Genomic DNA, 15,111 nt, shown 5'->3' with positions numbered 1-15,111 from the left:
ATGCGCTCTCTCTTAAATAAATAAATTTACTATCAAGATGACATAAAACACAAGTGCCTCAGCAGTGGTTTCTAGGCACATATGCACATATTAGAAATCTTTTCAGAGATGACATGTTTCCAATGGATAAAGCTTTATTAGATATATTCCCCCTTGCTGTAGAGGCTTTTAGAATCATTTGATCTTCCAAATTTGGACAACTCTAATGTGAGACATATCAAGTGTATCAGGCCCCAGTTTTGTTAGTAATAAATCTCCCTCAGAATTTCCATTGTTCCATTGCAGTCATGTCTGCTGTGTTGAGTGTGAGGAAACTCATCGGATGGGAGAATTTAAAGTTAAGTGAAGTGAAATGGTACCCAACTTTAAGCCAATCAGGACATATAGAGCAATTTCAGATTAATCTTAAGAGACATTTATTCTGGTAGGACATCACTGTTATTTCACATATAGTTTAAAAGAATCATAATTTGATGTATTCAGGTCTTTGAGGGGAAATTCTATGTATTTGTGACATACATAAACACACTGTTCCATATTATTTATCATACACAAGTATACATAATACAAATGCTATATAATTTTTCCTATAACTCCACCTAACCTTTAAGAAATTGGTAATGGAAAATTTTTCTGACACTTGTTAAAGACAGTAAGGAAGACTTTATTCAAGGGACCATTGCAAGGGGGTTGTACACCAGGGGAGTGAGTTAGGGCTCCATTCTGAACACAAGAAGGAAAAGTGTTGATTTATAGCCAAGGAGCAGGGCTGGGGCCAGTGGATAGAAAATTTCTAAGAGGAAACATCAAGGTCAAGGGGATTTTGGCTAAACTAACTTGAAGAATCCTTGCTGAAGGCAGGCCAGAGGGAGCAGATATCAAGGGTGAGGGATGTACAATTTGATCCATATGGAAGGGACGGGGGTTTTCCTTATCAGACCCAGCAGAGCAGGATTCTTGCTAAAACTGGACTAGGGGGCTAAGGACACAGTTCAAATTATGAGCCTCCAGGAGAAGATTCAAAGGAGCCTGACTCGGGTTTGTTCAAGGTGAGAATGTTTGCCAAATACACTGTAAAATAATTACCTGGAAGGAAAAAATGACCAGCAAATAAGCTCATTACATATTCACCTCTCAAAACACCGCAGAGACAGGGATCCCCCTGACTGTTAGCGTCGCCACCACTAACAACAAAAATGATCGTTTGTTTTCTAGGTGTCAGGCCCTATACCGGGTCCGGGACTATCTGTTCTCGCCAGGGTAGACACACAATACAGCATTTGGAACTGGCAATTTGTAAATCAGTGACAAAACAGCTGTCATTAGAGACGATTTTCTGTAGATTTCCTTAAAAGACAAAGGGGAAGAAAAAGAATTGCCCTTCAAGCAAGACTCCTGCTTTTCTCGGCCCCTCTTCCAGGTGCTCGCCTCCACCGCCACCGCGGAGTCCCGGCGCCTGCGTTCCGTCCGGGCTCACCCGCCGGCAGGGGGCAGGCCACGGTTCTCCGTCCTCCGCGCCGCGGCACTGGCGTCCCTCTTGCCCCAGGCTCAGGCCTGGATACGCTTCCTTAGCAACGGGTTGCCTGTGGCAACAGGAGGACGCGGGGCCCTCGGCCGGCTTTCCCGCGCGTTCCCACACCGGCTTACGGTACAAGGCGCAGGCCGAACCATGTCCGAGATTCTGTGCCAGTGGCTCAACCAGGAGGTGAAGGTGTCCCAGACCGTGAGTGAGTGACACAGCCCGGGGAGAGCGGGCTAGGGACGAGCGGGGCGCAGAGCCCCGGAGCGCGGCGTGCGGATGGAAGGTGGCGGAAGGCGCGAGCCCCTGGGCAGTCCAGGCGCCTGCGGGGCCAGGCAGCGCCCCAGGCCCGTCCGGTGGCTCCAGTCACCTCAGCTTCTCCCTTCCCCATCCTGCCGCTCCCGAGTTCCCCATCATCACCGTGGGCCTAACTCCGCAGTCTGTCTCCTCTGCTGTGCGGTTCTAAGCAATCGGAGGGCTTAGGGAGAGAAGAATTTGCCAGACTCCATAATCTAGCCCTGACATTATTCCCTTCACATCCTTAGAAGCAGGGTAGACTGGCAAGCCAATGAAATAGGAGGCCTTAAAGCCAGCTAGGGCACTACTAGATGTGTGTGCCCCTGGACAAGTGACACCACCTTCTCTGAGCGTGTTTCCTCCAACTAGAAAATAGATCCGATCACACTCTCCCTTGCTCCTACCGACCTCGCGGGAGCGGGGTGTGTGTCTGTGAAACGAGTTAATGCAGAATACGTTAACATTGCCCAGTTGTAACAGTCTTAGCTCAAAATTTACAAACATTAGCTATTTCCGACCACTCTTCACTCTTGGCCCAAGCCTTATTCACTAATGTGATTTTATTCCAGCCATGAAGTTGGCGTCCAAAGTTTCCAACTCCCACAACCACAGACGCAGTTGTACATGCTGGCAATTTCTATGGCAGCTGAGTAATTCCAGCAGAGCCCTCTCCTCCAGCTCAGCTCTTTTCTGTTGTTTCTTAAGCACTTCGTTTTCCAGCTGGTATGGTTTTTGCTCAAGGCAAGAGGTTTTCAGCTCAAATCATTTCAGTCTGTTTTCGCAGAAACACCCTTGCATAATGCCAAGTTGCTACCAGAGGGGCAGTAGTGCCAACCGGACCTTCGGTCAACCGTGGAATTTGCTAGACCAGTAGTGTTTCTGAAGCGGCAAACTATTCCTTATCAGCATTAGGCTCCTTAATGTTGGAGGACCTCCAGTTGCGTTTCCCGAGGTGTAAACCCTAGCTTTTTCTTTGCCAAACCATACCCCACACACTCCCTGGGAACTGCAATATATTTTTTCACAGGATTCTAGAATCATCCCATTTTGCCACTGTTTCTCACCTAAAATATGATGCTGATCACAGCACAATGTTTAGCACTTTTAAAAATTCCCTTTTTACCCTAGGAGCCAAAGTGCGATATAATTCCCTTAAGTTACACTCCTCCAAAGAAAAGCAGTTCCAGATTGCTGAGTTTAATATGGTTCATTTACTTGATTAGTAAAAACCACACCTTTTATTCAAGTCCCCAAGACTCTATTGCATATTGAAACACTTTTGAGAAAAGTAAATAAAATTAATAGGAAACATAACAATAGTAGCATGCCACTGTAATTGTATTAGTTGTAATTATGATTGTAATCCATTTTTGGGATTTCGGTTTTGAGAGGAAGAGGAAGCATTACTTCTTTCTGTGGAAATTACAAGACTAGAGACATTTTAAGTAAGAATTTTAACAACATCAACTATGAATGAAAAAATCCTAATGCTTCTCTGAAGTTGTTAGCAGATATGGCTGCAATATTCTGCATCCCATTCATTAGGAATATGTATTTATTTCTTGACTCTAAATGCTAACCAGAATCTAAAGAGACAGTCCCTGATGTAACCAGATTCTGTATTGTAAAAGGCTTTCAGATTACAGGAAACACTCTCAGATGCGTTTGGAAAGAATAAGATAGAATTTGTGCACCTGAGGAAGCACACTGCTAGTTGTTGATTCTGGTCGTTGGAGAAGACATTTTATGGTATACAGTGAAAAGCTCAGAGTGGTTTAGAGAAACTATCATGAAAGAACTATACGTGGCAACGACCTCTGGAGAAAGTAATATAACAATTTTCTCTATAAGGGTTGTGTTAAGAGTGAGGATTTGCAAACCAGACCGCCTGGGTTGAAATCACTTATCCACCACTCGCTTGCTGGTGACCTTGGGCAATTTATTTACCTCAATTTAATGATACTCAAAATAGGAGTAATAATAATAGCTCATTGAGTTGTGTCAAGATTAAATGAGATAATAAATGTAAAGCATTTAGAATGATGGTTGGGACATAATAAATTCTAACTCTCCCTTTTTAGAAGCTATCATACTACAATCAAAACACCAGAATGTCAGGACATTTGAACAAGGATGTTTATTGCTACATGAATTGTAGGGACAAAATAAAAAAATGCAAAACAGTCTGAATATCCTTCAATAGAAGCATACTTGGATAAATGATGCTGTATTCATGCTATGGACTGTTATACAATTATTAGAAAGGATGAGTTAGGACTATAACTTTTGACCTGCAAGATATTCATGTATTTCTGTCAAGTAAAAAATAAAAGTTTTAGCTTATTGTGATGAGCATAATCCCATTTTTGTACCAATTAGGAAATATATATACACAGATACACAGACACACACATACACAGACACACAGACACACAGACACACATTTATCTGTTTATATTAGCACAGAGAAATATATAGAGAGTCATATAATAGACTATTGATATATACATGAGTCTTCATATTATCTGTTTTTGTAAGCATAGAGAAAAGTGTGGAAGGATATAAACTAGTATATTGATAGCAGTTACCTCTGGGAAAGGAGAAGATTGCTGACTTTTCTTTATATATTGGCATTACTTGGCTTGTTGCTTGTATTGCCCTCCTATTTTGGGAGGAAAATTCAACATAGAATTATAAATAGAAAATCAAAAAAAGACCAAACTTCACATGATCAATTAGGAGAAAAAGATGTTTGCCATCTTTTAATTGAAATTAGTAAGCATCTTCTAATATAGTATTAGGGAGGATTACATAAGAATTACTTTCTTAAATGAATTTTGTAGATAAAAAAATAACAAAAATAATAAATAAAAAATATTATTAGACACTTAGGCACTTATACCAGACCCTATGCTAAGCCCTTTACATAGGTTTTTGTTTGTTTGCTTGTTTTGGAATTCTAAAAGAAGGCCCTGAGAGGCACTCTCTTAGCTGTGTGAAGTTGGGTGAAAGAGCTGAGATGCTTGATTATCTGTTCAGGGTCACAAGCCTCGTGGATCCTAGAGCTAGAATCTGAAGGTAGATCTTTGACTTGTGCTCTTAGGCACCGTATTGCATATTGCAATTTACAGTAAGGGAATATATTTTTTAAAACCTCAATTCTCTCAAGTGTATTCATTTGAGCTCCTTTCTAAGGATTACTGTTCAGTTTGGAGTTATAAGAATTACACAGATTCAACTACCCAGGCATGTTTTAACTACGCATGGTATAACCTAATTCCTAGATGGCTAAATGGCAAAGATGGATTTATTAGTGTTTAGAAGCGGTTCAGTCTATATGTTGCTTGCTAGGACAGAGAAAACAATGAGAATGCCAAGTGACTGCATTTACATAATCTTGACAAGGCTGGCTAAATGGTTCAGTCATTGACAAGGCAACTAACGCTGATTGATTTCTGCATTATTCTGAAGGGTAGAAGTCAATTTGAATAAAACATACTGTATTGAATTTCCTGTTGCCTGGACTACGCGGAGTATCAGCAGTAAAGAAAATAAATTCCAATGATCCTCAACTGAGGATTGTCTCCCTCCACTTAATGAGGTTTCTGGGAGTCACCAGGGACTTGCTTACTCTCAGCATATGAAGATTCAAAGCTTTGTTACCAAAGCTAAGGATCTCCAGCGAGTTTAATTCAACTAGACCCTTTCTCCTAGAGAATTATGCTTAGATGCATATGTTAATAAGGTGTCTTGGAATACAAAAATTTGCTCAACACAAAATTACATCTGAAATCCAAGCAGTTTTTTCAAGCAGTTATTTCTATAATGAAAAGAAAAGTAACATAGAGTAATGTTACTAAAAGATTTGCTGCAAAATTCTTTAGAACTCTCAATTATTTTCAATAATAAACACTGCCTCTGTTTTTCAAAACTCTTATGAATTCACTGTATGAAGAAACTAGCAATGGCATGTCATAAATGAACATTCTCCATAAATGAGGAGAAATATTTGAATTCTATGTATTGTACAGATCAAATCTTTTGTAAACATGAGTGTATATATATATATATATATATATATATATATATATATATGGATATACATGGATTCTAGGTGTGGTTATACTGAAAACTGTAAATGCCTTATTATGTATATTTTAATTGTTTCAATAATCTTAAACATTGTTATCAATAGTAGCAGAGATGTAATAAAGAGAAAATTGGATTTGGAACAATTAAGTTTTTCTAACTATCAATTTTGTAGCATCTGAGATATAAATAATTATCTTTAGGTCCCAATTTTATGCCCCAAGAAGTAAGCATAATAGTGGTTCTAGTTCCAGTTATGGAATGAATGAGTCATGGGAATGAAGGGTACAGCATAGGGAAAATGGTCAATGGTAGTTAACAGTGTTGTGTGGTGACAGATGGTAACTACACTTGGGGTGAGTACAGGATAAGGTATAGAGTTGTCAGATCATTATGTTGTGGACCTGAAATTAATGTAACATTGTGTGTCAACTGTGCTTCAATTGAAAAATGGAAAAAAATGGTCTATATTTGGAAGTATATCAAGTGGGATTGAAAATGGAATACACCTACCACAGTGCCTAACATCTATACTCGATCTAGATACTCAATGAATATTATTTCAATTTTTCTTTTGTCTCTCACTTTATTTAGGATAATTCCTACTATCATGACTGTCCTATAAAAGGTGTTTAGTAACTAATTGTTCATTACACAAGAGTGTACCAGTGAGGCAAAAGTAAAGTATTATTTTAGACTGAAACTTAGGGATTTGTTCATCTTGAGAAGGTCACCCTTGGGTACCTTGATCCTCATCTTTGCAATTTCAGAGGTTCTGTTTTATAACTTTAAACAGTTTTTTAGGAACTGTTTCATATTAGCTGAGATTACATCTTGATTTTAGAAATCAGGGTACCCATTTATTCTGAGGAAGAAAAAGCAAAATAACTTATACTGGCAATTGTACGTGATGCATCATTTTGATGGGCTGATATGCTCAGAAGAAGATCAAATTTATAACTCTGATTTCTCATTGAGAAACTAGATGTAACCAAAAGAACCTTCAAATCAACCAATATTTCATATGTTTTATTTCTGTGCTCTAGAGATAGTTTATCTATGTAGCTGTGATAGGTTCAATTAGATTAGAGTCAGATTCCCTTCTCTTCCTCCTCTTCCATTAGTACATGGGTCGACCATATTGCTCAATGATATTTTCCAGTGCTGCTACTAATACAGAAATTTCTAAAGTTACAATATGTGTGTATTCTTCTTTTCTTATAGAAAATCTCTATTCTTAATAAGGTTAATTAATATATCCCAAGATTATTATCTATCTGATGTGGAAAAATTTAAATGGGTAAATTGTGAGCTTTAGGAAATAATCTATACTCCTTTTTAATTTTGTTTTATAAGTGGGTTTCCATTGGTGGCTAATTTTATCCTTTTATATTAAATCTTAGTAGTTTTTTAGAGAGTCATATTTTCTATTTGTACCAAATTTTAGGGACATTCTTTATTTGGGCCCCCTTGTGCACTAATTATACTTTGTTGATTAGGTCGTATGTCCAGACCTTTCAGAAGCATCACATTTTATTTTGAGAAACACAACAGAGATGTTAAAGTATCCTATTGAATAATTTTTTGTAAATAATATTTTATGATGTGTTGTGGTGACCTTTTATTGGCCTGTGACCTTAACGTATCCTAGACTCGTAACTTTAGATAGGGAAAAGAATCTTAGACATATAATTTTTCTTTGGCACATGAGGTAATTAAATCAGATGTGTTTTGATATTTGTTTAGGATTTTATAGCTAGATAGTGGCAAATTACCAGTAGATTCTGGGTCTGCTCACTTTTACTTCATTCCTTGTTTAAACTGGTGTCATTAAACCACACATTTTCCTCCCTCAGAGTCCTTAGGAAATACATTGTTTCTCATAATACAACAGATTTTGGTATTTTCTGGCCAGCTCAACAGCATTTTCCTTGATAAAAATTTGGCTTCCATTGCCTAGAAACTGAGACACCAGATCTGATACCTGAAGGCTGGTGTATAAATCAATGTCAAAATTTTTAAGATATGAAGTCCCAAGAAAAGAATGCCACCCAATGTTTTAACCATCAAAGACAGAATGATACAGAGATTTTGTTTCAGATAGTACATCTTAAGAATTATGATAATATCTTCTAAGGAGAGGGTTGATCAGCCTATTGTTACACTGGAGGAAAATAAATTGCCAATGTCCTGCAGCCAGAGACCACAGGACAACCTATATTGAACAAATTGGGTTTATTGACTCGTGACCAATAAGAGAAAACATGTATCATGGGAAGTTGTGGGTCATTCAGTAAAAAGGGTGTTAGAAAGGACTTAAAATATCTGGGTTTGGGGCGCCTGGGTGGCTCAGTGGGTTAAAGCCTCTACCTTCAGCTCAGGTCATGATCCCAGGGTCCTGGGATCAAGCCCCACATCGGGCTCTCTGCTCAGCAGGGAGCCTGCTTCCCTTCCTCTCTCTCTCTGCCTGCCTCTCTCTCTCTGCCTGCCTCTCTGCCTACTTGTGATCTCTGTGTGCCAAATAAATAAATAAAATATTTTAAAAAATATCTGGGTTTGTGTTAGGTATTTTTTGAGGAGGGTTCAAGGAACCAGCACTTTCCCCTGAATTGGACCATGCCAAGAAGCATAGGCAACTCTATGGGTATCTTAATAGGTCTTATCTAGGAATTGGAGAGAATAAAGTAAGACAAAGCCATGATTAGTAAAAAAGCAGCAAACACTCATACTGGTCACAGTAGGGGCATTTTTGGTCATTTTTGTGTTTGGGACAATACTGTTTGGTCTGAATACAGATATGATTACAAAGGAATTTTGTTTTTGTCTTGATCTATCAGGGTCACAGCATGGCCTTGTCTGGGGTTGGTATGCTATGAAATTGATTATATTCAGCAGGAGAATGCCAAGGCCTAGCTGTGAGGGCCAGCCCAGCTCCTAGGAAACAACAAGGCCTGTTGGGGCCAGGTCAATGCCAAGCTACCAGCAGCTGCTTTTCTCTCTCTCAAATGGAAGTAAATGTGTTTGGCTTTTCAAATGTGGTTGATAATGCAGACTAGATTTTTGCTTTTCTAGGAAAGAGAGTGAAGACTGCTAGGCATAGAATGTATAGGTCTATAGGCCCTTATTTACAGTTCCAAAATTCAAGTATCTTTTTATTCATTTGGTGGCAAAACTTAACCAGAAATGCTGTCATGCTATGTTTAGGCTTCATTCCTCCCACTGAAATGTTTTGCTGTAGGAATCAACTGTGTTTGATTACACATGCTCCTGGTGGGAATGATATACCTTATCAGGACCTAAGGGAGGGGCCTATGTATGACTTTAAAGACAATATCAAATATTTTCCCTCTGAGTATTGAGTTACTTTTTAAATAAGGATGCTTGTACTATAGTCACTGAGCTTAGGGATTGTGTAATTATGACATGTTATCTTAAATTGAAAAACACTGATAATAACAATAAAAATTGTGACTGAGCACTTAACTATATGCCAGGAATTATGCTAAGCATTTACATGCAATATCTCCTTAAATTCTCAAACCAACACTTAGGAGGTATAACGCATCACTTTCTCTCTTTCAAAGACAAGAAACCGAGACTTTTGTAATTGCACCAAATCCAGCAGCTTGTAAATGAACAAGGAGTCAAACCCAGAGAATCTTACTCCAAAACCTTTGCTTTCCTCCTTACCATTTTGGAATACAAAAGGCTCATCCCCTTTGTGAGCTTTCCCCAGCTGGCTCAGGGTCATTTTGGTGGGAAGCACATTTCATTTGTTGTATCCTGCCTCATATAGAGCTTCCAGAAAGGCCCACATCAAAGATTGCTGCAAAAGAAGACCATTGTGATAGGGATCAGGCGTTCAGCAGGGAAAATTGGAGGCAGGGTTGAGTTGTTGCTGAATGACCTGGTCCCAGATGTAAATGACTTCAGAGCTCAGTATGAAGAATATCACTGAGCTCCCATGGTTTATTTATTTTTCAGAGTATTCATTGATCTTGTCCTAGAGTCAAACCCGACTCCTTTTTCCCAGGAAATTCCAGTTGTTAGTGCAAATGAACTTATAGAGGTGGCCATTGCGGAATTAGTCATGGTAGCCAGGAACATTTACTGGGAAGAAAAATAGAACAAACCAAAGGGCAAAAATAAACTTTCCTTTGCTTTTTTCTTTTTCTCCTTGTTGTTTCTTTCCCACACCCCTCCCCTTTTCTCTTCTTCTTCCCCCCTCTTTCTTTGGCTTCCTTTCTGTCTTCTCATACTTTATATTCTGTATATTCCTAGGTAATATATGTTCTCTTCATCAACTTCTTTCCTGTCTTATTTCCAGCAGGTAGTCATCTTTTCCTCTTCTTTTATTTTTTTTTCTACGTTTTCCCATTTGTTCTCATTCTTCATTCACCACCCTCCTTTCTGCTTATGTAGTACCTGGTAATTCTGAAGTGACCTATGCATACAGAAGTTTCTGTACTTGTTTATTTGTAGGAAACTATTTTTTTAAATAATTTTTTATTTTTATAAAGACATAGGTTTCTGTACTTGTTTACTTGTAGGAAACTATTCTTTTATAATTTTTTATTTTTTTATAAACATATAATGTATTTTTAGCCCCAGGGGTACAGGTCTGTGAATCGCCAGGTTTACACATTTCACAGCACTCACCATAACACACCCCCCCCAATGTCCATAACCCCACCACCTTCTCCTGACCCCACTCCCCCCAGCAACCCTCAGTTTGTTCTGTGAGATTAAGAGTCTCTTATGGTTTGTCTCCCTCCCGATCCCATCTTGTTTCATTTATTCTTTTCCTACCCCCCCCCCAAATCCCCATGTTGCATCACCACCTCCTCATATCAGGGAGATCATATGATAGTTGTCTTTTTCCGATTGACTTATTTCACTAAGCATAATACCCTCTTGTTCTATCCATGTCGTGGCAAATGGCAAGATTTCATTTCTTTTGATGAATGCATAGTATTCCACTGTATGTATGTATGTATGTATGTGTGTGTGTGTGTGTGTGTGTGTGTGTGTGTATCTCACGTCTTCTTTATCCATTCATTTGTTGATGGACATCTAGATTCTTTCCATAGTTTGGCTGTTGTGGACCTTGCTGCTATAAACATTTGGGTGCACGTGCCCCTTTGGATCACTACGTTTGTATCTTTAGGGTAAATACCCAGTAGTGCAATTGCTGGGTCATAGGGTAGCTCTATTTTCAACTTTTTGAGGAACCTCCATGCTGTTTTCCAGAGTGTTTGCACCAGCTTGCATTCCCACCAACAGTGTAGGAGGGTTCCCCTTTCTCTGCATCCTCGCCAGCATCTGTCATTTCCTGACTTGTTAATTTTAGCCATTCTGACTGGTGTGAGGTGGTATCTCATTGTGGTTTGGATTTGTATTTCCCTGATGCTGAGTGATGTGGAGCATTTTTTCATGTGTCTGTTGGCCATCTAGATGTCTTCTTTGCAGAAATGTCTGTGCATATCCTTTGCCCATTTCTTGATTGGATTATTTGTTCTTTGGATGTTGAGTTTGCTAAGCTCTTTATAGATTTTGGATACTAGCCCTTTATCTGATACGTCGTTTGCAAATATCTTCTCCCATTCTGTCAGTTGCCTTTTGGTTTTGTTAACTGTTTCCTTTGCTGTGCAGAAGCTTTTGATCTTAATGAAATCCCAATAGTTCATTTTTGCCCTTGCTTCTCTTGCCTTTGGCGATGTTCCTAGGACGAAGTTGCTGCGGCTGAGGTCGAAGAGTTTGCTACCTGTGTTCTCCTCAAGGATTTTGATGGATTCCTTTCTCACATTGAGGTCCTTCATCCATTTTGAGTCTATTTTCATGTGTGGTGTAAGGAAATGGTCCAATTTCATTTTTCTACATGTGGCTGTCCAATTTTCCCAACACCATTTGTTGAAGAGACTGTCTTTTTTCCATTGGACATTCTTTCCTGCTTTGTCAAAAATTAGTTGACCATAGAGTTGAGAGTCTATTTATGGGCTCTCTATTCTGTTCCATTGATCTATGTGTCTGTTTTTGTGCCAGTACCATACTGTCTTGATGTTGACAGCTTTGTAATAAGGCTTGAAGTCTAGAATTGTGATGCCACCAACTTTGGCTTTTTTTTTTTTTCAATATTCTTTTGGCTATTCGAAGTCTTTTCTGGTTTCATATAAATTTTAGAATTATTTGTTCCATTTCTTTGAAAATATGGATAGGATTTTGATAGGGATTGCATTAAATGTGTAGATTGCTTTAGGTAGCATAGAAATTTTCACAATATTTGTTCTTCCAATCCAAGAGCATGGAACATTTTTCCATTTCTTTGTGTCTTCCTCAATTTCTTTCATGAGTACTTTATAATTTTCTGAGTATAGATTCTTTGCCCCTTTTGTTAGGTTTATTCCTAAGTATCTTATGGTTTTGGGTGCAATTATAAATGGGATGGACCCCTTAATTTCTCTTTCTTCTGTATTGTTGGTGTAAAGAAATGCAACTGATTTCTGTGCATTGATTTTATATCCTGACACTTTACTGAATTCCTGTACAACTTCTAGCAGTTTCGGAGTGGAGTCTTTTGAGTTTTCCACATATAGTATCATATCGTCTACAAAGCGTGATAGTTTGACTTCTTCTTTGCTAATTTGGATGCCTTAAATTTTTTTGTTGTTGTCTGGTTGCTGAGGCTAGGACTTCTAGTACGATGTTGAATAGCAGTGGTGATAATGGACATCCCTGCCGTGTTCCTGACCTTAGCGGAAAAGCTTTCAGTTTTTCTCCATTGAGAATGATATTTGTGGTGGGTTTTTCATAGATGGCTTTGATAATATTGAGGTATGTGCCTTCTATCCCTATACTTTGAAGAGTTTTGATCAGGAAGGAATGCTGTCCTTTGACAAATGCTCTTTCAGCATCTATTGAGAGAATCATATGGTTCTTTTTCTTTCTTTTATTAATGTATTATATCACATTGATTGATTTGTGGATGTTGAACCAACCTTGCAGCCCTGGAATAAATCCCACTTGGTCATGGTGAATAATCCTTTTAAGGTACTGTTGGATCCTATTGGCTAGTATTTTGGTGAGAATTTTTGCATCTGTCTCATCAAGGATATTGGCCTGTAATTCTCTCTCTCTCTCTTTTTTTAAAGATTTTATTTATTCATTTGACAGACAGAGATCACAAGTAGGCAGAGAGGCAGGTAGAGAGAGAGGGAGGAAAGCAGGCTCCCTGATGAGCAGAGAGCCCGATATGGGGCTCGATCCCAGGACCCTGAGATCATGACCTGAGCCGAAGGCAGAGGCTTAACCCATTGAGCCACCCAGGCGCCCCTATAAGTCTCTTTTTTGGTGGGATCCTTGTCTGGTTTTGGGATCAAGGTGATTATGGCCTCATGAAATCCCATAAATTTGGAAGTTTTCCTTCCATTTCTATTTTTTGGAACAGTTTCAGGAGAATAGGAATTAATTGTTCTTTAAATGTTTGATAGAATTCCCCTGGGAAGCCATCTGGCCCTGGGCTTTTGTTTGGAGATTTTTGATGACTGTTTCAATCTCCTTACTGGTTATGGGTCTGTTCAGGTTTTCTATTTCTTCCTGGTTCAGTTGTGGTAGTTTATATGTCTCTAGGAATGCATCCATTTCTTCCAGATTGTCAAATTTGTTGGCATAGAGTTGCTCATAGTATGTTCTTATAATTGTTTGTATTTCTTTGGTATGTGATCTCTCCTCTTTCATTCATGATTTTATGTATTTGGGTTTTTTCTCTTTTCTTTTTGATAAGTCTGGCCAGGGGTTTATCAATCTTATTAATTCTTTCAAAGAACCAGCCCCTAGTTTTGTTGATTTGTTCTATTGTTTTTGTTTGTTTGTTTGTTTCTATTTCATTGATTTCTGCTCTGATCTTTATTATTTCTCTTCTTCTGCTGGGTTTAGCCTTTCTTTGTTGTTCTTTCTCCAGCTCCTTTATGTGTAGGGTTAGGTTGTGTTATTTGAGACCTTTCTTGTTTCTTGAGAAAGGCTTGTATCGCTATGTATTTTCCTCTCAGGATTGCCTTTGTTGTCACCCACAGATTTTGAATCATTGTGTTTTCATTATAATTTGTTTCCATGAATTTTTTTCAATTCTTCTTTAATTTCCTGGTTGACCCATTCATTCTTTAGAAGGATGCTGTTTAGTCTCCATGTATTTGGGTTCTTTCCAAATTTCCTCTTGTGATTAAGTTCTAGCTTCAGAGCATTGTGGTCTGAAAATATGCAGGGAATGAGCCCAATCTTTTGATACCACTTGAGACCTGATTTATGACCCCAGATGTGATCTATTCTGGAGAATGTTCCATGTGCACTAGAGAAGAATGTGTATTCTGTTGCTTTGGAATGAAATGTTCTGAATATATCTGTGATGTCCATCTGGTCCAGTGTGTCATTTAAGGCCTTTATTTCCTTGTTGATCTTTTGCTTAGATGATCTGTCATTTCAGTGAGGGAAATGTGAACCCCCTACTATTATTGTATTATTATTGATGTGCTCTTTGATTTTGTTATTAATTGGTTTATATAGTTGGCTGCTCCCATGTTAGGGGTATAGATATTTAAAATTGTTAGATCCTCTTGTTGGACAGACCCTTTGAGTATGATATAGTGTCCTTCTTCATCACTTATTATCATCTTTGACTTAAAATCTAATTGATGGGATGTAAGGATTGCCACCCCAGCTTTCTTCTGGTGTCCATTAGCATGGTAAATTGTTTTCCACCCCCTCACTTTAAATCTGGAGGTGTCTTTGGCTCTAAAATGAGTTTCTTATAGGCAGCATATTGATGGGTTTTGTTTTTTATCCATTCTTATACCCTGTGTCTTGATTGGGACATGTAGCCCATTTACATTCAGGGTAAGTATTGAGAGATATGAATTTAGTGCCATTGTATTGCCTGTATGGTGACTGTTACTGTATATTGTCTCTGTTCCTTCCTGATCTACTACTTTTAGGCTCTCTCTTTGCTTAGAGGACCCCTTTCAATATTTCTTGTAGAGATGGTTTGGTGTTTGTAAATTCTTTCAGTTTTTGTTTGTCCTGGAAGCTTTTTATCTCTCCTTTTATTTTCAGTGATAGTCTAGCTGGATGCATTCTTGGTTGCATGTTTTTCTTGTTTAGTGCTCTGATATATCTTGCCAGTTCTTTCTGGCCTGCCAGGTCTCTGTGGATAAGTC

General features: G+C 38.5%; 1 protein-coding gene across 3 annotated transcripts in view; it reads left to right on the top strand.

The window, feature by feature from the left end:
• The first annotated feature begins 1,591 nt into the window (after positions 1 to 1,591).
• Positions 1,592 to 15,111, top strand: part of SPEF2 (sperm flagellar 2) — a 170,274-nt gene continuing 156,754 nt past the window's right edge. For all 3 annotated transcript variants that reach the window (XM_032337619.1, XM_032337618.1, XM_032337617.1), the window contains exon 1: positions 1,592 to 1,727. In XM_032337619.1, the coding sequence (XP_032193510.1) occupies positions 1,670 to 1,727 (58 nt within the window). In that variant the 5' untranslated portion in view covers positions 1,592 to 1,669. The remainder of the gene's footprint in view (positions 1,728 to 15,111) is intronic.

This window comes from Mustela erminea, chromosome 3 (assembly GCF_009829155.1).
Source record: "Mustela erminea isolate mMusErm1 chromosome 3, mMusErm1.Pri, whole genome shotgun sequence".
Taxonomy (NCBI): Eukaryota; Metazoa; Chordata; class Mammalia; order Carnivora; family Mustelidae; genus Mustela; species Mustela erminea.
The sequence above is the reverse complement of the archived record's forward strand: the minus strand, read 5'-3'. Positions and strand labels throughout refer to the sequence as shown.